Consider the following 20,568-nt stretch of genomic DNA (forward strand, 5'->3'; position numbering starts at 1 on the left):
TTCAATGGCATAAAACTTCCAAGCACACTTTTTCCATACCAAAAGAGCCTTCTGATTATTATGGTTTCCACAATATTATCATGAATAATACAGCTATTTGAACAATATAAACACAGTAAATCACTAGCTGCAACAACTTGAATTTCTTTTCTATTTTAGACTCTAAATAAAAAACATTACTAATTATTAAATTCCAAGAAATAAGAAACTCAAAGTAGAGCAATTAAATGGCATAAAACTCATAAATCCTCCAAAGTCACTTTTTTCTTACAAAAGAAAGACTCCTAATTGTCGTGGGGCTGAAGTAGCATCATCAAAAGTAATGGTTCAACAATGTGGAAAATAAAAATGTAGCATCATAGACTAACTATTGGATATTAAATATAAAAATTCACTAATTATTAAGTTAACAAATAAGGAAGTTATAGCAAGGCAACTAAAGGACCTAACAAACATCTATGAGCACCTCTTCTCCGTACCAAAAAAAACTTCTAGACTCCAAATATTATATTCTAACAAATACAGACCTTGTAGTAAAGCAACCAAAAGACCTAACTAAACTTCCAAGAACACTTTTTCTGGAAAAAAAAAAAGTCTCTTAATTGTTATGAGGTCCAAATGCAGGACAAAAAGCCATGAACTTGCACTTTGCAAATGAGAATTTCTGAATGCAAGGACATGATTTAGAAAAAAGTTAAATGGAGATCTCATGAAAGAAGAAGAAATGTAGAGTCCATTTCATGGTTAGTTGCTTATGTGGTTTGACCTATTTTTGTTGGTTGCTTATATAGTTTGAAGTCATTTCAAGGTTGAGAATTAGTTTGGATAAAAGTGAGTTAATTCCAATGGGAAGAGTGGATAATGTAGAGGAACTGTTTTCAGAGCTTGGTTGTAAGGTGGGAAGTCTCCCTTCCGCTTACTTGGGGCTTCCATTAGGTGCTCTATTTAAGTCTATGGCAACTTGGGATAGAGTGGAAGAGAGGTTTCGCAAGAGGTTGATCATGTGGAAGAGACAATACATTTCCAAAGGAGGGAGAATCAACCTGATTCGAAGCACTTTGTCTAGCTTGAACATTTATTTCATATCTTTGTTTTGCACGCCAAGGATGGTCAGATTAAGGTTAGAAACCTCATCTAGTAAAGTAGGCAACTGTTTGCTTAGACAAAAGGAAAGGGGGATTGGGGGTTAAGTGTTTTTCTACTCTCAATATGGCTCTCCTTTGCAAATGGAGCTGACGTTTTGCAAATAAGAGAGGGACCTTTGAGAATCAAGTGATCAATGGGAAGTATGGGGAAGAAAGAGACCAGTAGTGTTCTTAGAAAGTGAGGGAGGGGTATGGTGTCGGGTTGTGAAAAGTTAAGGAAGGATTGGGTTCTTGTCAGTAGTAGACTTTTCTTCTTGATGGGTAACGCGCAGAGGATGAATTTTTGGAAAGATAAGTGGTGTGGGGCTACACTTTTGTGCGTTTCCTTCACTTCTTTGCTTGCTTTAGCCATTTCCAAGGTCGTGTGGGTGAATAATATTTGGAATTCAAATTGTAGGGGGGAATTAGAGCCTAGCTTCTCTAAACCTTTTAACCATTGGGAGGTGGATTATGTGGAGAGTTTTCTATTGCGTTTGCATGGGCAAAGAGTGCATAGAGATGAGGAGGACAAGATGCTTTGGATAGAGACAAAGAGCGGCAAGTTCATATTTAGGTCTCTCCACAATGCCTTAGAGTCAGGCAATTCGGTATCTTTTCCAATGAAAATCATTTGGAAATCAGGGGTGCAACCTACAGTGAGTTCTTTACTTGGGAGGCAATGTGGGGAAAAACTTTAACCTTGGACCAAATTCAAAAAAGAAGGTGGTCTTAGCAAATAAATGTTATCTTTTCCAAATATATGAAGAATCCAAAGATCACATTCTTCTCCACTGTGTAAAGACAAGCATTTTATAGGAGATGTTCTTTGCTCTTTTTCGGGTGTCTTAGGTCCTTCCCTCGTTGGTTAGAGAGACACTATTGGCTTGTCATGGTTTGTTTGTGGGCAAAAAGCGCAAGAAATTTTGGAGAGCAAACTCTTTATACATCTTTTGGATAGTTTGGAAGGTAAGGAATAGGATTGCTTTTGAAGATGACATGCTTGCCATCCAAAGGCTTTAGGTTCTTTTGTTTGCTTTTGTTGGTTAGAAACTAGGATGTTTGTAAATGATGGTCCTTTGACGCTAGTTAGTTTCACTGATTGGTTGGGCTGTCGTTGAGAATGGAGTTGTTGTAGCTTCTTTTTGCAGCTTCCTTTTTGTTTGAGTTGTTTAGGGTGGGTTTATTTATCTTGTATTACTTGGGTCGCTCTTTTAGAACCTCTTTTTAATATATATTCTTCTTTATTTATCAAAAGAAAAATACAAGAAGAAGAAAAAAAAAAAACCTAAATTTCCACAACAACAAATTCAAAGCCTAAACTCTAATCTACTCTAGGTTATTTGATATATAAGTAAATTAAAAAAAAAATTTGTCAAATTTTCTTTATCATCTTTGTTTTGTAATAATTTTAGACAATATTTATGATTTTCTAGATACAAATTTACAATAACATTTTTGCGGGATTTTTTTAATCTATGTTTTATAGGGAATCTAACTAACTCCCCAACCCAAAATCTAGGACCTGTAAACATTCAAAACCTAGTTAGGGTTCCCAACATCATCAAATGAACTTTGGTTTCCCCATACCTTAGTGCTTTCCACCAATGAAATAATTCCTAAGTGAGTAACAAATCCTAGATTGATCTTGAGAGCACCTAAAGGATCCCAAATAATGAAAACAACAAATATGACACTTTTCAAAAACAAATAAAATTATGATAGGATCCCACCAAAAAAAAAAAAAATTCTAGTAGCCAAGTGCCAATTTCTCCTTAGAAGTTATTCAATGTGGTATCCTTGTTGCTACTATTTATAAGGATTGAATCATCTAGTACATGAAAATATATATTAAGTCTATGAAGGTTATTGAGCCAAAACTAAACAATATCTACACAAATCATGATAGATGATATTAGAGTCAATTCCCAACTAAAATACATGTAGACTTTGATCACTAATTAGCCTTATGAGTCATGATGAGAACATCATGTTTCGATGGAAGGGAGAATGTGAAATCGCATATTGCTTAGAGAGGTGAAGTTCCTGATGTCAAAGGACAGCTTTGCTGTCCACACTTCTTTCCTTATTTTAGCCTACAATTGTTTCTTTATTTCTCCATTTATTATTTTGTACAGTTAGCATATATTATTTGACAGATTATAGTTTACATGTATAGGACTAGAATCATGAGGGAATTTATTTGCTTTTATTTGCTTTCCATGTATATCATCCTTGTAAAGTCTATATATAATATACAAAACTCAAGGCCAAGGTATTCGGTCATTCATACAATATTTTGGCATGGTATCAGAGCTTGTGTTCTGAACCTAGAGTTTACACGCTTTCCAGTTTTTTTCTTTGGGTTTTCTCAGATTTAGCCCTAAGGGCTCACGGATTTAGCCCTAGGGGCTCTCGGATTTAGCCCTAGGGGCTCTCGGATTTAGCCCTAGGGGCTCTTGGACTCTAGCCTAGCTTTCAGTTCTTTTTCTTTTTTTTTCTGGTGGTTGTGACAACACATCTGTGATGTGATCTTGGAGTTTTCTTTGGGATTCTAGGCTCTTGGAGATCTTCGATTATTTGGAGGTTTGTTATCAGATTTAGGCTCTTTGACGATGTTTTTTTTTGTTTCCTAGGCTATTTCTGTTTTTGTAATGTCTGGAGAATATTCTATTGTTCGTTTCAATGGCAAAAACTATCTTAGTAGGGAGTTTTAGTTTAAGATGTTTGTGAAAAGTAAGAAGCAAGACAGAGTCTCTAAGTCATCTACGGAATCTGAGTACTGGGCGATGTCTCTTGCTTGTTCTGAAATCATTTGGCTTCGAGGTTTGCTTGCGGAGTTAGATTTTTCTGAGACCGATCCTACACCTCTACATGCCGATAATACAAGTGCTATTCAGATCACGGCCAATCCTGTCTATCATGAGCGCACAAAGCATATTGAAGTGGACTGTCACTCTATCCGTGAAGCCTTTGAAGCTCATATTATCACTCTTTCACATATTTCCACTGACTTACAAATTGCTGATATCTTCACCAAGGCTCTTCCTCGTCATCGACATTGCTTGCTAAGTAGCAAATTGATGCTCGTTGATCAACTTGCATCAATTTGAGGGGGGCTGTCAAAGGACAGCTTTGCTGTCAAAATATTGTGTGAATGGCCGAATACCTTGGCCTTGAGTTTTGTATATTATATATAGACTTTACAAGGATGCTATACATGGAAAGCAAATAAAAGCAAATAAATTCCCTCATGATTCTAGTCCTATACATGTAAACTATAATCTGTCAAATAATATATGCTAACTGTACAGACTAATAAATGGAGAAATAAGGAAACAATTGTAGGCTAAAATAAGGAAAGAAGTGTGGGTTAAAATAAGGAAAGAAGTGTGGACAGCAAAGCTGTCCTTTGACAGCCCCCCTCAAATTGATGCAGGTTGATCAACAAGCATCAATTTGCTACTTAGCAAGCAATGTCGATGACGAGGGAGAGCCTTGGTGAAGATATCAGCAATTTGTAAGTCAGTGGAAGAGTGATAACACGAGCTTCAAAGACTTCACGGATAGAGTGACAATCCACTTCAATATGCTTTGTGCGCTCATGATAGATAGGATTGGCCGTGATCTAAATAGCACTTGTATTATCGGCATGTAGAGGTGTAGGATCGGTCTCAGAAAAATCTAACTCCGCAAGCAAACCTCGAAGCCAAATGATTTCAGAACAAGCAAGAGACATCGCCCAGTACTCAGATTCCGTAGATGACTTAAAGACTCTGTCTTGCTTCTTACTTTTCACAAACATCTTAAACTAAAGCTGGGCTAGAGTCCGAGAGCCCCTAGGGCTATTTCCGAGAGCCCCTAGGGCTAAATCAGAGAGCCCCTAGGGCTAAATCCGAGAGCCCTTAGGGCTAAATCCGAGAGCCCCTAGGGCTAAATCCGAGAGCCCTTAAGGCTAAATCCGAGCGCCCCTAGGGCTAAATCCGAGAGCCCTTAGGGCTAAATCCGAGAGCCCCTAGGGCTAAATCCGAGAGCCCCTAGGGCTAAATCCGAGAGCCCTTAGGGCTAAATCCATGGGCCCATAGGGCTAAATCAGAGAGCCCCTAGGGCTAAATCCGAGAGCCCCTAGGGCTAAATCCGAGAAAACCCAAAGAAAAACCTAGAAAGCGTGTAAACTCTAGGTTCAAAATACAAGCTCTGATACCATGTCAAAATATTGTGTGAATGGCCGAATACCTTGGCCTTGAGTTTTGTATATTATATATAGACTTTACAAAGATGCTATACATGGAAAGCAAATAAAAGCAAATAAATTCCCTCATGATTCTAGTCCTATACATGTAAACTATAATCTGTCAAATAATATATGCTAATTGTACAGAATAATAAATGGAGAAATAAGGAAACAATTGTAGGCTAAAATAAGGAAAGAAATGTGAGTTAAAATAAGGAAAGAAGTGTGGACAGCAAAGCTGTCCTTTGACACCTGACACATGTAAGAGGTGACTCAACTAGTACGTGCCTAGTGAGTTTTAAAGACATGAGAACCAATAGTTCCAAAGCGAACAATATTAACATGGGTCATTATAGTCAACCGTGAAAATCCTGCCTGACATTGCCTTCAAACCAAAGAAACTAACCTTTAAAGGGGTTCTTGAGCCCCATAATTTCTTTATAAAGCAGTAGCCTGAACCGCCATATGGTAAAGGCTTATAAAAAGATTAATATAGAAGTTATAATTAACTAAGAAATCCTCAAAACTATTTCTCACCCTCGCTGCCTGATTCAATGAATGAACCACTCCACCATCTCAATACCTAATCATAACTCCATGGAAACCAACAATTCCAACAGTCCCCTCTACCATCCTTATCCCAAACCCATCAGCTAACATCTAAATTATTAGCAGTACAGAACAAAGAAGGAAGCCAAACCACCAACAAAGACTCACCAAATGTGGACAATCCAAAATCTAGATCTATAATGACCACCTAACAAAATACATGTTCAAATAGAAAATCATTCCATCTTTTTCACCTGTGCCTAATGGATGTCCTACAATCACCCTATATCCCTTCCCTCTCAAAAGATCTAAAACCTTAATTTTCTCCAAACCTCATCAAAATTACTCTCCTCTAAAGAATGTTTCCCTAAAACTACAAACTCTCCTCTTAAAAAACTGATGCGTCACTACCAATCCAATTAATACCTCCATATCTCAGAGCCCTCAATCATCCATGAATGGTTCATGTTTTGATCATACATGTTTCCCATTAGATGTAATCAAGTTAAGGGGCTGTACACATCTTTGGCATGGCATTGCAAAATGAAAAGGAAAAAAAATCTTAATGAGACTTTGTACATATCACATAAAAAATATATAGCCTACAAATATTTATGTCACATAAAAAAAATCAAAAATCAAAATAGTTTTATTGAAAGCAAATCCAACAAGGATCTAATGCCCACGTCCTTGCCATGTTGTGTTGGTATTGTGTGTTGGTTTAGTTAAAGAGGTTGGATATCATGGGCTTAAACTAGTTGGCTGATCCAAGAAGATTATTTCTTTATTAAGGTAGAGAGAGAATAAAAATCTTCCAATATGATAATCACCGACAACTCTTTACTATCCCCCATCTTAACCTTGAATTTGGCTACTAAACAATAGAAACTTTTAGAGTTTAGTATTAATTTCTACCACCTTTCCTCATTTCCAACACTAAGAGAACTTTCAAGGTTAAAGGTTCAAGTTTCAGATGTGAAAAGGGAGCACCCTAATCTTAACGACTTCTTCCTAAGTGAGCTATTTGAAAAATTCATCATCGAAGTGTAATGCTGCAGTTGAATCATCAATGTCTCTGCAAGGTCAAAACTACTTAATGAATTCATCTCCATCACACAGCAGCCTGCCACCAAAGATTTGATATTTCTTTTCCATTACCATCAGGGATAACAATCTTTGAGTAAACTACATGTGTCCTCACATTGCCACTGCCCTGTCTTCCCAAAATCAGCTCTTTTCATCAACCAAAGTGGGTTATAGAAGTACGAATCAATCAGGAATGTTAGGTGTACCCAGCCACATCAAACTGTTTCCTCCAGAATCACCATTAATAGGGTTCATCTCTTTCATGAACTAAGTAATCCTACTAAACCTTTCATTTTCTATCCATACCCACCTAAAGAAAATGGATTCTCACATCTATGCTTTGTCTGAACAACCTCCTAAAAACATTAAAGTAAAGCTTTTGTAAATGATGCAACTATCCCACTCCATCTTTGTCAAACCCCAGTGAAACATAGGGCCCCATGACATCTCTCCTTAATAGACAGAGGAACACCTTGGCCATTCTCTTCCAAGAGCATGAAAACCATATACTAACCTCTTTTACATTAAATTAGCTCCAATGATAAGATCTGGTATGTACCCCTTAAGAACTTGTTCAGCAGATATTACAAACAATGAAATTGGTAAGAGTAACAACGTAAATGCTCAATAAAACCAGTCCTTATATTGGCAAAAAAAATTAGCGAAAATTTGCATGTATGAAAAAGAATTATCATAGAAAGGAATTTTAGCCTTTAAACCTAGATCTACATAGGATATGTTCCATATTGAAACAAAGGTATGATTCAAAACCAACAAATAAAACTATATAAATGCATTGTATTAAAAAAAAGACAATCAAAGAAAATTAAGATTACCTATGATTAATAAACCTTGCAACATTGCCATAAAAAGTTGCATCCAAACAGAGTGCTTCTTCATCCTTCAAAACTCCTTCTGAACCCCAATCTGCATCAAGGAGCACTGGATATGTATGTCTGTCATTACCATTGCTTTGCTTATTCCGCTCATATAGCTCCATGTTGGTTAAAATTTCCCCAACATACTCACAGACGAAAGCACCTTTAGGCAAGGCTTCAAGTGTTCGAAGACCCCACCCTTTTCCCTCATGTGTCATAAACACCTGAATATAAAAGAATTCTGAGTAGCTTCAAAAATTTATATTACACTAAATTGGTAAACTAATAATTTAAAAGATTTCATCAACCAGTAACAAATGAGAATAATGGCTCATTGAGATTTTGTTTTCACCCTCTCTGTGTGATTCTTCTTTAAGGAAAAGGAGAAAAATCAAACATAAAAAGTGAGAGTGATCCACCACTTCAAATTACTAGTGTTCATTCATCCTTCAAAATAGCACAACATATTAAGTGCCAAAAGGCAGACATCTCCTGAATTTTTAAGGATCACATGCAAAAAAATAAAAAATAAAGAAATTAAAATAAAGTCGTTGCAGTTAGATACGGCAACTTTTTATACATAATTTATGTAAAAACAAAGTAGTTAAGAATATTTTTATGTGAAATTGCTTTGTACCCAGAAAATATTTTTAAAGTCAATAATAAATACAGAACTATGGGACTCAAGGAGAATATCACCTGCAATTTAAAGGTAATACCACGTTGTACTATTCGGTTCCCACAGTACATGCTACAGCCACATTTTCTCCAGCATTCTTTAATAAACTTCCTCACTAAATGACCCTTGCAGGGATCAGGAAGGTACTGATTCTTGGACCTCTCTAATGGGCAATCCTCACAATAAAAGTAATGGTGCTTCTGAGGTTCTTTACTCATTGAAATATAAGTATCAAGAAAATTCCTTTTTAGAAGCCCTCTTGGGGTATAGGCAAACTCTCCTGCAGTTTCACGAGCGCATGCACAAGGTACCAATGATGAAAGACAATTATCAGAACAACTTGAACAACAATCCTCATCTGAAATCCGAGCCAGTGAGAAATGTAGATATGCATTTTGATAAATTGTATTTTCTGGAAGATAAAAGAAGTTTGGCAGACCCTCACTACCAATTTCATCTACCAATGAAATTTTCACATTTTCAGCACCTTTTGTTATGTCATTGATATCATGAATGGATCTTCTCTTACAAAAAGTGAGGGCTTGACTGCTATCAACATCCAAACCAAATGAATCTGAAGAGCTTCTTAATTCCATTTTGTTCAAACCCTTCTTTGAAGTACCAATAATGAGAGCTCCATTGCTACCTCCTGTAAAGTGAAAGCCATGATCATACACATTTTTAATCACTTCAGGAGAAGAGCTCATTAGCAAATTCAGTAATCGGAGCCAAAAAACTTAATTTCATCACAGAAAATTGATGCCCAATAATATTGCATCATCTGAGATATTTATTCTCAATAAGTTACAGAACAGCATATGTCATTGTTATGTGGAAATATATTGCATATAACTTATGAAGTTTGCTATCACTTCCTTGGATTAGAAAGCAAAGCACAATCGTTAACCATAGTCTTCCATCTTGCCTCAGTTAGGCTAAATTATTTGAACCTCTACAATACTTGTGATTACCAAACTGTCAACAATGAACACGGTACTACAGAGACACACTACTGTTGCCTAAAGATGATTTTAGTATTTTAAGATTTTTCCAAAATGGCATTGTGATTAGAGACAGGCTGGCACTTGAAGCAATTTTAGAGAAAGTGATGAATAGGTCTCAACCTCAATCTTCTATCTTTGATATAGTTAAAATTCTAAGAAAGTTCTACTTCAATATAATCACTTCAGAATGTTTCACATGCAGAGTTGTGCGCATTCCATTGCCTAGATTTTTGGAAGTTTGCCATGTCCAGCACTTTGTTTCTGCCATTCCCATACAGATCATAAGCTCATGATAATGGTCACTGCTACATTCCCAGTATTTGTCAGGACTTCTATCGACAAAAAATGATGACTGCCTTATTACAAGTTCATAACAGAAAAATGCAACAGAAACCTATTTTGAGAAAGAGTAAGTTTTTCATGTCTATAAAGTGAGACTCCAGATTACCACATATCATTGGGGAAGTCTTGCATAAGCCAATTTTCTTGCTACTGCAACATAATGATTAAGGCTAATATGATATTGCAGGATCAAAACCCCCTATAGCTTCAAAAACATACGGATGCAACATTCAAAAATTTGGTAAGATCATTAGGGGGAATTGGAATAAGATTCAGATTTCAAGACAAAAAGAAAACAAATTTGTGCAAAAATGTAAATCAGCCCAAGCATTATTGACAGTATAGAATAAAGAAACTTCTAGCATCGAATAGAAGGAGAGTCAACTTTAGAGAAATTATGAGTGAGAGGTAAGATGGAGGCTGAATGCTTGGTTGAAATGGGAAAAAGATGGAGATTGCAATTTAAAGTTATTTCATGGTGGCAAATAACAAGGGGATAAGTTCAACAAAAGGCAAGAAAGAAATTCTCAAGGACCAGTAATTAATCTTTAGGGAGATCACTAGATTTTTTTCTGCGCTTCATAATTTCAGAGGGTTAAAGAAATTGAGCCTTTAATGTTAGGAGGTGCCCCCATATCTGAGGCTAATGGATGGCTACAGAGACCTTTCAAGAAGACATTAGAAAAGGGATTTTCTAGATGCATAGAGAGAAAACATCATATCATCAGAAAGAGATGATGTTGGAGATGTGTTTAGCGCTCATGCAGGGAATTTGCATGTCTTTCCCATCTTTCCTACTTTATTTCCTCGTTTTGGAGGTATGGCAGACTTCTTTTAGCAGCAAGTATTACCAGGTTATGGTATACAAGAGCTTATGGTATGATGAATTTATCTTTCTGGGGTTTCAGTAGGAGTGCTAAAGGCAGGGCTGTGTTGGGGGAGTGAAGGGTAATCCTAGCAAACGTTCTCTTTATCTGATAGAAAAGAATGCCAAGATCTTTGAGGACAACAAGAACATTGTGACTAATGGAGAATACTAATTTTTCAAATCCTTCTGAACATCAATTACCAAGAAGCATTTAAGAGTTCCCTTAAGAATCATTTGCAGCATTTTATCTGGCTAGAAAGGATGTCAGGATCTTGGAGGACAATAAGAGACTAGTTTTTGAATTAGGAGTGAGTATTTGCTTTCTCACATCCATTTAAATGACTGTTTTTAAGGAGTTATAGGGAGTTCCATTGAGCAGAGTTTGGCAACCTCTCAATTAGAAGAGTGGAGAATGGGTCCTGTGCTAGTCGGTATTCTGAAATTTAATTTTAATGAATATTACTTGGGCAATCCAAGTTGAATGGAAATTAAAAGGACTCATTCAGAATCATAGGGCCAAGATTTAATTTTTTTTTTTTTTCTTTTATGAGAGAGGCCTTGGGATAGCTACTGAAGGGAAAATACTTGCTTTACTTGATGTCCCAAGTCCTAACAGAGTCAAATTTAACCAATATACCAGTAGAGGGAGACTCAGCACGGTTCTATCCTGGGTGGCTAAGTTATACAGGGTCTTGGAGATACAACTATTGGAAGTGGAAGATTGTGGATTCAGAAAGGTATTGGATTGCTCCTTTTCATCAAAGCCTAGATTTTGGCTAATCAAGAAGCTACGAACCTCTTTGCTAATGGATTTTTTGTCATGGATCTCAGGCCTATAGTTGTTTGCTCTATCTCCGTATGGGTTGGAACCAAAGACTTTCTCCTGTGAGGATTTTCTGCCATAAGATTTCTCAACCTTTTTTCTTTTGTAGAAATTCTTAGTTTTCAATTACTGTCTATTATAAAAAATTAAAAGATAAAAAATAGTAATTGGTTAGAAAAACAGAAGCATCAGAATGGACCAGGGAAGTAAGTAGTGGAAGATCATTAAAGGATTGCTCAGATTTTGGCTTAATCAAATGCTTGTTATGATGGTAATTAGATAACTTATCTCTGTCTATAAGAACAGAACAAGGCTCACCCATTGGCTGCTTAAAGTGTACAGTAGATGATGCTCTCTCAGAAGTTGATTTTACATCTTTGGCAGCAATTTCAGATGAAGTGGTACACTTTTTTTTGTCATCAAACTGTTCACGACACGAATCAGAACTGGTTACTCTTCTTCGGTCTTTCAAAGATGATCGGGAGGAGTCCATCCTTTCCTGCCTGAAGTTTTTTGGAGCTATTTCACCTTTTTCAGGAAGCCACATTGTACTCGATCTCTCCATTCTAGATGAAACCTGATTTTCCTGCTGTCCCCGGTGTGATCTTTTAAGTGGAGGTTCAGATTCATCACAGCTTACGGCCCCTTCATTATCCTCCAGTCCCTAAAAGATCAAAAGGCCATATCCAGTCATAGGAGAAAAGGTGGAAATTTTTTAACAAATCTAAAACAACTACAGAATATTAATAATTATTTATTCACTTAAGTTGTTATAATAATGCATCTTCTCTATTGTTTCACTCCATTACAGCTATAACCATAGTTGTTAAAAACTTTCGATACAATGATACAATACATTTTTTATGGAAATCAAGATGTATCACAAGTTGTATCTTATTTTAAAGCATATCTTACATTACATATACAATGCATGATATGGTACATGATATTACGATACAACAATACATACATCTTTAACTATTTTCTATAATTTTTTTTTAAAAAAAAAATCAAATTCTATTTTTTTTTTAAAAAATTTATTATATTAATTGTTTAAAATATACTAAAAGATTAAAAAATTGATCATAAAAATGAAAAATAGGTATAATAATCTTATATGAAAAGCTACATTCTTATTGTTAAATGTTATATTATAAGTCAATTAAGTTTATTTTTAAGATAAATATTGAAGAATTTTCATTTGAATGGTTTGAATGTTGACAACGAAATTAATGGTGATTAGTGAATAAATTTTTTTACTTAATATACTAGGTTTTTCTTTTTATTTCTTTTTGGTGGTGGAAAATGAATCATGGCGAGCCTGAAAAGTTAGAACTTTGAAGATGACACATAAAGACATATATACAACACAATAAGGGCATATGCCTAGTTAGAATTTGGAATTAAAAATCACAACTAAAAATTAAAGAAGTTTATTTTTGTGGATTATATAATGAATATATATTAAAGTCATATTTTTTTTAATTTGAACTAGTCAAGACTTTAAGATTCAATGTTTTCATTTGATATGATAGTGTTTAACTCTTTAAATCCTACTATCTTCTATAAAATTTGGTTATATATTGCTCTATACTTCATACTTTCAATAGATATACATACATATACATATTTTATTTTTTTTACTATATAAAAAAATTTATGATACACGATATAGAAAAATAGAAAAAAATACACGATACATTTTACAAGTTCACAACTATTGCTATAACATATAAAAAATAAAATCAAAATACATAAAAATTGGGCAAAAGAAGCCTAAAGCACTTTTTGAGCCAAATAGAAGTTCCTATATATGTTTGGCTAATTTTATTAAAAGAGATTTTGACATTAAAAAAATAATAATAAGAAAGCAACATCAATATTGATTCTTGTGGAAGCCCTTTCTAGCTTATATGAAAAGTTGTTTCATGTTTAATTAAACTTTCATAATATCTAGGGGTGTAACTTAGGCAGGTTGGTTAGGCCAACCCAATGTTTAGGAGGGTTTTGGACAAGTATTTAATGCTTAGGATGAGTTTTTCTACCCAAACTCAAGTTAGGTAGGGCTTCGGCCATGTTTAGGCAACCAAAACCTAACTTAACTCAATTTAATATTTTGCAATATTTAAATTTTTTATCATTATACATAAAAATATTCAATTTATATGCTTTAAGATAATTTTCAAAGAAAAAATGTAAAATTTAATTATATTATATATTATTTTATTTTTCTAGGAAGATAAATAAGGATTTTTTTTTTTTTTTTGGAATAAACATATAAAACATAAAGTTAAAAAAGTCAGTACAAGTAAGTTCAACCAATTCAACCCAAACTTGACTAATATAACCTAAACCACCTGCCTAACCCACATCAAACCTAAGCTTAACCTCAACTTGGAAAAATAAGGATGGGTTAGGCATGGGTGAAGCACCTTAGATTAGAGGTTGGGTTTGGGTTCAGGGTTTAGTAATTCAGGTGGAGCTCAGGTTAGACGCCAACCCAACCCAACCCACCCCACCCGAGTTGTAGCCCTAATAATATCAAGATTTCCATTTGAAATCATAACTTCAGCTTTCATTTAAAGCGACCAAAAAGATATCACAAGTGAGGCCTAAGGTGTCCACACAGTATACAAAGCGAGTTGCTTGCTAGACATATATTGTGTGCCTAGAACATATCGTCTTAAACTCTTAGGAAAGTTGGTACCTAAGATGGTATCAATGCTAGAGCTAGAGATCCCAATTTTGAGACTCTCCTACTGCTGCTGTGGCTGATTTGTCTCTCCATGGAAGGGAGGGTGTCAGCATATAAATTGTGGGCCCAAATCCTAATAGCTTAAACTTTTAGGGAAGTTTTTAGCTTAACAAGATCAATTGAGTTAGCAACTGAATCAATTAATGAATAAAATGGTTAACTACCTTAGCTTCCTCATACTCAAATATAGCATCAGCAAGAGCACGATAATTTTCAGCTTCAATAAGTTCCCAGTTTCCATCATATAAGTCCAGAAGTTTCTTCAGTGCTGGTTTCACTGCTCTTTCAGGAATGCCTAAAACCTGCATTGCATTAAAGGCCTCGCAAATTTTTGGATTTGAAGCCATCCGTACTCCAATAAGTTACTGGAAACCTGAACCCTTGGTTTGATACTAATTCAGCAGCGAAGCAATAATTTGAGACTAGTTCGGCTGCTACTTATCTTTCTTCTGTATCCTCTGGCACATCAAATAGTACCTAAATTGCTCAATTTGTAAGAAAAGCGCACTACTCAAAATAGTTTTAAGAAAGTAGGAATTTACATGTCCAGGAAATAAAATCATTTTTTTGTTCTATCGATCATAAAGCACAGCCACCCAGCAAATGGACTTGATGCCAAAACAAGTACAAGAATTTGGACTCATGATAAAGGTTGAAAAGAAAACTGTTGATGATATTATTCTTGAAATCCTAAAAATAGTTTTGTGTATGATACAAAAATAGATACAGTTGAAAACCAACTGACACACAAATCTGCTCCCTCTGGGAGCTTAACTGCTTTTGTCACATTCAACTTCAGCTTACAACCAAAAAGCAACTGGAAGCTTTTTCACCATGTCCTTCTCTTTTTAATCTTTAAAGTGTCAGTTACAATGTAAAGCAACAGGCTGGGACATTAGTACAGTGAAGGGAAGATAGACACTGCTTAAAAATATGTCATAAAATTGGAAGGCCATGGAAAGACTTGTGGTGGGGCAAGCAGCCACTTTGCATGCTCAATTCCCATATCTCTCCAAAGTGGCAAGAGTTAGAGACTCCCGTTTCCTCTTCTTCTTCTATGACTTGGAACCTAAATTACCTTATCAATCTGGAAATGGAAGAGCTTGAACTTGTCATTTTATCTCTTATCATAGTGCACTTAGCGAATTCATTCCTGGTTATGAGGTTTAATCATTGACCTCCTTAGGTTTTTTTCTGCGATTTCTTGATTTCAACCCATTGTTTCGAGACACTTTCATCAGGAAATTTAAAGATCCCACCTAAGGTCAAGGCTTTTTCATGATTAGTGATTAATGAGAAAATCAATATCAATAACTTTCCACAAGTGAGGAATTAATTCAAAGCCCTTAGTCTATATGTGCCTAAGAAGCTAAGAATCGATGGATCAACCTTTTTTAGATTACCCAATGACTTTTAGGCCTTATAACAACACCCACCATGCCCAAATTGTCCTAATTAAGCTTATAAAAGTGTAGAAAGCTTCCAGAATGATCTAGAGGCATCTACACATCTCCACAAATAGATAAAAGTCCATGGAGTTGTATCAAGTATTTTAAAGAGTTCTTGTAACTTGTACATAGCTTGTCTATGGAAGCTTCTAGAATTTTAGGGACCAATAAGGATTCTAAGAGTTTCCCTAATGCCAATAAATAGAGGCCCCATTTGGCCAAGGCACCAAAAACTTAAAAGCTTTCAAGTTTTGTAAAGCATTCTTGTACACTGCAAGATTCTATTCTTTCAAACTTCCAAGTATTGGTTTTTTTGTTCATTTCTAGTTTTTGTGTCATATAGTGTTTCTTAGCATAGCAAGCTAAGTTCAAGGAAGGGTAACTTAGCAACTCAAGTATTTTGAGTTGTCTACTAAGTTAAGTACCGCCACCCTCTACCTCATTGATACCGTTGCTCTACAATGGTGTTGAAGATTTGCCAATGTAAAGAAAGCCACCTGCATTATAGACACCTAGGAGGATTTTAAGCGACAGATCAAGAGGCAATTCTATCGAAATGACTTACTTGGTAAGTAAAAATATGAAGCTTCGTAAGCACATAGTTTCAATCTATGAGTACATCAAGGAATTCTCTACACATACGCTTGATTTTCCCAACATGATAAAGAAGGATTTGTTATTTAACTTCATGGACAACCTACAAATCTAGGCTAAGTAGGAGTTAAGGCACCGCGGTGTCCAACGCCTTCCCACAACCATGACAATAGCAAAGTTTTGGTCAAATACAAGAGAAACTTTTTTTTTTATAGATTAATCACAGAAAATTTATTAGAAAAAGGGAGCAAGAAGGCATCCCGAAGCATACAGGGAGTATACACGAGAAACCACAAGACAAAAAACGCAAAAAAGAAAACACACACCAGCCCTCAACTAGAACCCAACCAATCAACAAAGTTAATTAAGGAACAGGGTTCTCCATCTAAACAAGACTTAGACCAAGAGAAAATATTACAAACAAAGGAGTTTTTCAATCTTTGGATTGATAAAGCCTCATTGTCAAAAACTATCCTATTTCTTTCTTTCCAAACCGTCCAAAATAAAGAGAGAGGAGCTGCCCGCCAAGTCTTTCCACGCTTCTTGTCCACAAAGGAAGCGGACCAACCAAGGAGAGTGTCTCTAACCGTAAGCGGAAGGACCCAATTAACACCAAACAACGAAAACACAAGATTCCACAATACCCTCGCCTTGGGACAATGAATAAGGATGTGATTTATTGTCTCCTCTTCATCACAACACAAGAAGCACCTGTTTGCTAAAATCCAGCCCCTCCTTTTGAGTTGATCTTGGGTTAGAACCTTCCCCCAAGAAGCTTCCCAAGCAAAAAAACCCACCTTTGTAGGCACACAAGGGCTCCAAATGATTCTCCAAGGAAACGGGACTGAACCACTAGAATCAAGAGTATTGTAAAGGGATTTTACAAAGAAAATCTCATTCTTAGAAGCATTCCACAACACTCTATCCTCCAACCCAACAAAAAGCCTCTTTCCTTGAAGGATCGAAAGGAGACTCACCACCGCCTCCATCTCCCAATCATGAAAGGGTCTAGAGAAACAAGGAGACCATCCCCCATAGAGTCCCAACAATCCACTACCCACGCATCTTGAGAGACCACAAAGGCAAACAAAGAAGGAAAAGCCTCACAAAGGGGAATGTTTCCGCACCAAATGTCTTTCCAAAATTTCACCCTTCTACCATCCCCTATAGCAAAAGAAACATTTTTAAACATCAGAAAGCCTTCCTTTCTAATTTCCTTCCAAAACCCCACCCCATAGCCCTCCCTAACCTCACAAGAAATCCACCCTCCACCTTCTTCCCCATACTTCCTACTGATAATAAGCTTCCAAAAGGACTCACTTTCAACCGCAAAGCACCAACTCCATTTACACAACAGGGCCCTATTGAGAATAGAAAAATTTCTAATCCGCAAACTGCCCTTCTTTTTATGAGAACAAACCACATCCCACTTTACAAGATGGGGCCTCTTCTCCAACGCACCCCCACCCCAAAGGAAATCCCTTTGGATTTTCTCAAGCCTCAATCTAACAACTCTAGGCATATGCAGTAAGGACATAAGATAGATCGGCATGCTAACCAAAATGCTCCGAATGAGAGTGATTCTCCCCCCCTTGGAAATGAACTGACTCTTCCACAAAGCAAGTCTCTTCCACACCATCCCACACAGCCACCGACTTATGAGGAGCACCTAGAGGGAGCCCCAAATAAATGGAGGGGAGAGAACCCACTTTGCATCCCAGTTCAGAAGCCAAAACCTGCACGTTCTCTACTCTTCCCACCGGCAGAATTTCACTCTTGTTCAAATTGATGCTCAAACTAGAAATGGCTTCAAACCACATTAAAAGTCAGCTTAGAATAGTCATTTGCTCTTAAGAATTCTCACAAAAAACCAACGTGTCATCAGCAAACAACAGGTGAGACACTTGAATCTGCCACCCCTACTCCTTAACCTGCAACCGGTCAAGAAACCCCCCCTAACTGCTTTGTTAATGAGGCAGCTTAAGGCCTCCATCCCTAAAACAAACAAGTAAGGGGAAATGGGGTCCCCTTGCCTTAACCCTCGAGTGCTCTGGAAAAAACCCGTAGGCGATCCGTTAATCAAAACTGAAAAAGAAGTAGTGGAGATGCACCACCTGATCCAACCAGCCCATTTCTCCCCAAAACCCATTTTTTGCATCACTGTCAACAGGAAATCTCAGTTAATATGATCGTAAGCCTTCTCTAGGTCCAATTTGCATAACACACCAGCTTCATCCCCTTTCAGCAGCGAGTCTATGGCCTCGTTAGCAACTAACGTAGCATCAAGGATTTGTCTTCCTTCAACAAAGGCATTTTGGGTAGGAGACACCACCTTACTCACTACCTTCTTCAACCTATTAGCTAGGACCTTGGCGAGAAGCTTATACAGGCCTCCCACCAAGCTGATGGGTCTATAATCACGTAAATCATCAGCCCCGCCTTTCTTAGGGACTAAAACCAGGAACGTGGAGTTCGGACTTCTAACAAATTTCCCCCTCTCAAAAAAATCCTTGAAGAAGCCCATTAGATCGTCTTTGACAAAATCCCAACAAAACTGCCAGAAAGCAATGGGGAAACCATCCGGACCAGGAGCCTTGTCCCCATTCAACTCTGAGAGGGCCAGAAACACCTCTTCCATAGAGAACATCTCCTCCAGCCTGGCAGCCTCCTCACTCCTAATTCTATCAAACTCCATGATATTCATACTAGGGTGCCAGCCACCAGGATCCAATAACAGATCCTGATAGGCCCTCACCACACCCCTTTGAATTTCTTGATCTTCTGAAAGCCAGTTACCATTAACTTTAATCTTTTTCAAACAATTCCTCCTTCTATTAGAATTTGTCATCTTATGAAAGAATCTCGTGTTCTTATCGCCTTCCTTCAACCATGTTTCTCTTGATTTTTGCCTCCACGAGATTTCCTCCATAAGTGCCCACTTCTTAAAGTCCTCCCTGGCCTCCTTTCTAGCCTCTAACTCCTACTCGTTTAAACCTCTCTGTCGCTCCTGATCATCCCAAAAGGACACTTTGTCCAAGGCCATCCTCAAGTTCACCCCCACTTTACCAAAAACTTCCTTATTCCAATTCTTTAACTTAATTTTTAAAGCCTATAAGACCCACTGTAATTGAAACCTTGCCACCAGCCCTTAAGAAGCTCCTTAAAGCCCTCCTCCTTCAACCACATATTCTCAAAACGAAATGGAATTGGACCTCTCCTCACCCCACCCCCATCTAACAGAATTGGGAAGTGATCAAACACGGGCCTTGGGAGAGTGCATTGAGACACCGCACTAAAATGATTTTCCCAATCCTCCGAAATCAGAAAACGATCCAGTCTTGACCTGGATTGACCATTCAGCCCTCCACTCCACATATAAGGCTCCCCCTGAAGAGGCAAATCTCTTAAAGCCAACTCATCTAACACCTCCGAAAACCTTCTCATGGAACTAAACAATCTTCCTTCTCTACTACGTTCACTGGGAAATCTAATCATGTTGAAGTCCTCCAAGTCAAAGCCCTCAAAGGAAAACCATATAAAAGGTGGGGCAGAAAAAGAGTTGAAAAGCTACAATGTTGCTAAAGAAGGATCAAGTAAAACGCTAAGTGGCAAAAAAGGCAAGAGTAAGGATAAAAGTAATGAGCTCACGCCCAAGACAAACTACTTCCTACGTGATGAACAACACTAATAGCAAAACTATACTAAGAAGAAGGCCCTCAATGCCATGATCGATGAGAAGGAAAAAGGAGCACGAAAAACAAGCATGGTTGATGCAACTCCTAAATGCCCTTAAGTCTAATCAACGCCTATGATGCATAAATAAAAAAAAAAAAAAAAAGATTTATGTATATAGAAGCCCATGTGGATGGGAAGCCCACCAAGCCCATAATAGAAACAAGTGTCACACACAACTTCATCTCTTTGGAGGACAAAAAGAGACTAGAGCTTGAAGATCGAAGGGAGGGGGAGGAAGATGGCTTAAGGTAATGAACTCTACTGACAAGGTGTAGAATATAGGGTAACTCCATGCACAAGAACATGGGAAGGAAAGGTTGAATTTACGATAGCACCAATGAACAACTTTAAGATGATGCTTGCAATGGATTTCCCAAGGGAGGTCAAGGCAGTGTCATTACCTTTTTTGTGATCGATGGATAACTTAAACAATGAGAAGTCATGCGCAATCA

The 20,568-nt window shown here is 37.0% G+C and overlaps 1 protein-coding gene across 1 annotated transcript in view; it reads right to left on the minus strand.

The window, feature by feature from the left end:
* Positions 1 to 20,568, minus strand: part of LOC100261268 (histone-lysine N-methyltransferase SUVR4) — a 60,188-nt gene that overhangs the window by 30,541 nt on the left and 9,079 nt on the right. The window contains exons 2-5 of the mRNA XM_010661871.3: positions 14,504 to 14,816; positions 11,903 to 12,248; positions 8,568 to 9,196; positions 7,827 to 8,092 (exon numbers count right to left, since the gene is read on the minus strand). Coding sequence (XP_010660173.1) covers positions 7,827 to 8,092; positions 8,568 to 9,196; positions 11,903 to 12,248; positions 14,504 to 14,686 — 1,424 coding nt within the window. The 5' untranslated portion in view covers positions 14,687 to 14,816. The remainder of the gene's footprint in view (positions 1 to 7,826; positions 8,093 to 8,567; positions 9,197 to 11,902; positions 12,249 to 14,503; positions 14,817 to 20,568) is intronic.

This window comes from Vitis vinifera, chromosome 14 (genome assembly GCF_030704535.1).
Source record: "Vitis vinifera cultivar Pinot Noir 40024 chromosome 14, ASM3070453v1".
NCBI classification, from domain to species: domain Eukaryota; kingdom Viridiplantae; phylum Streptophyta; class Magnoliopsida; order Vitales; family Vitaceae; genus Vitis; species Vitis vinifera.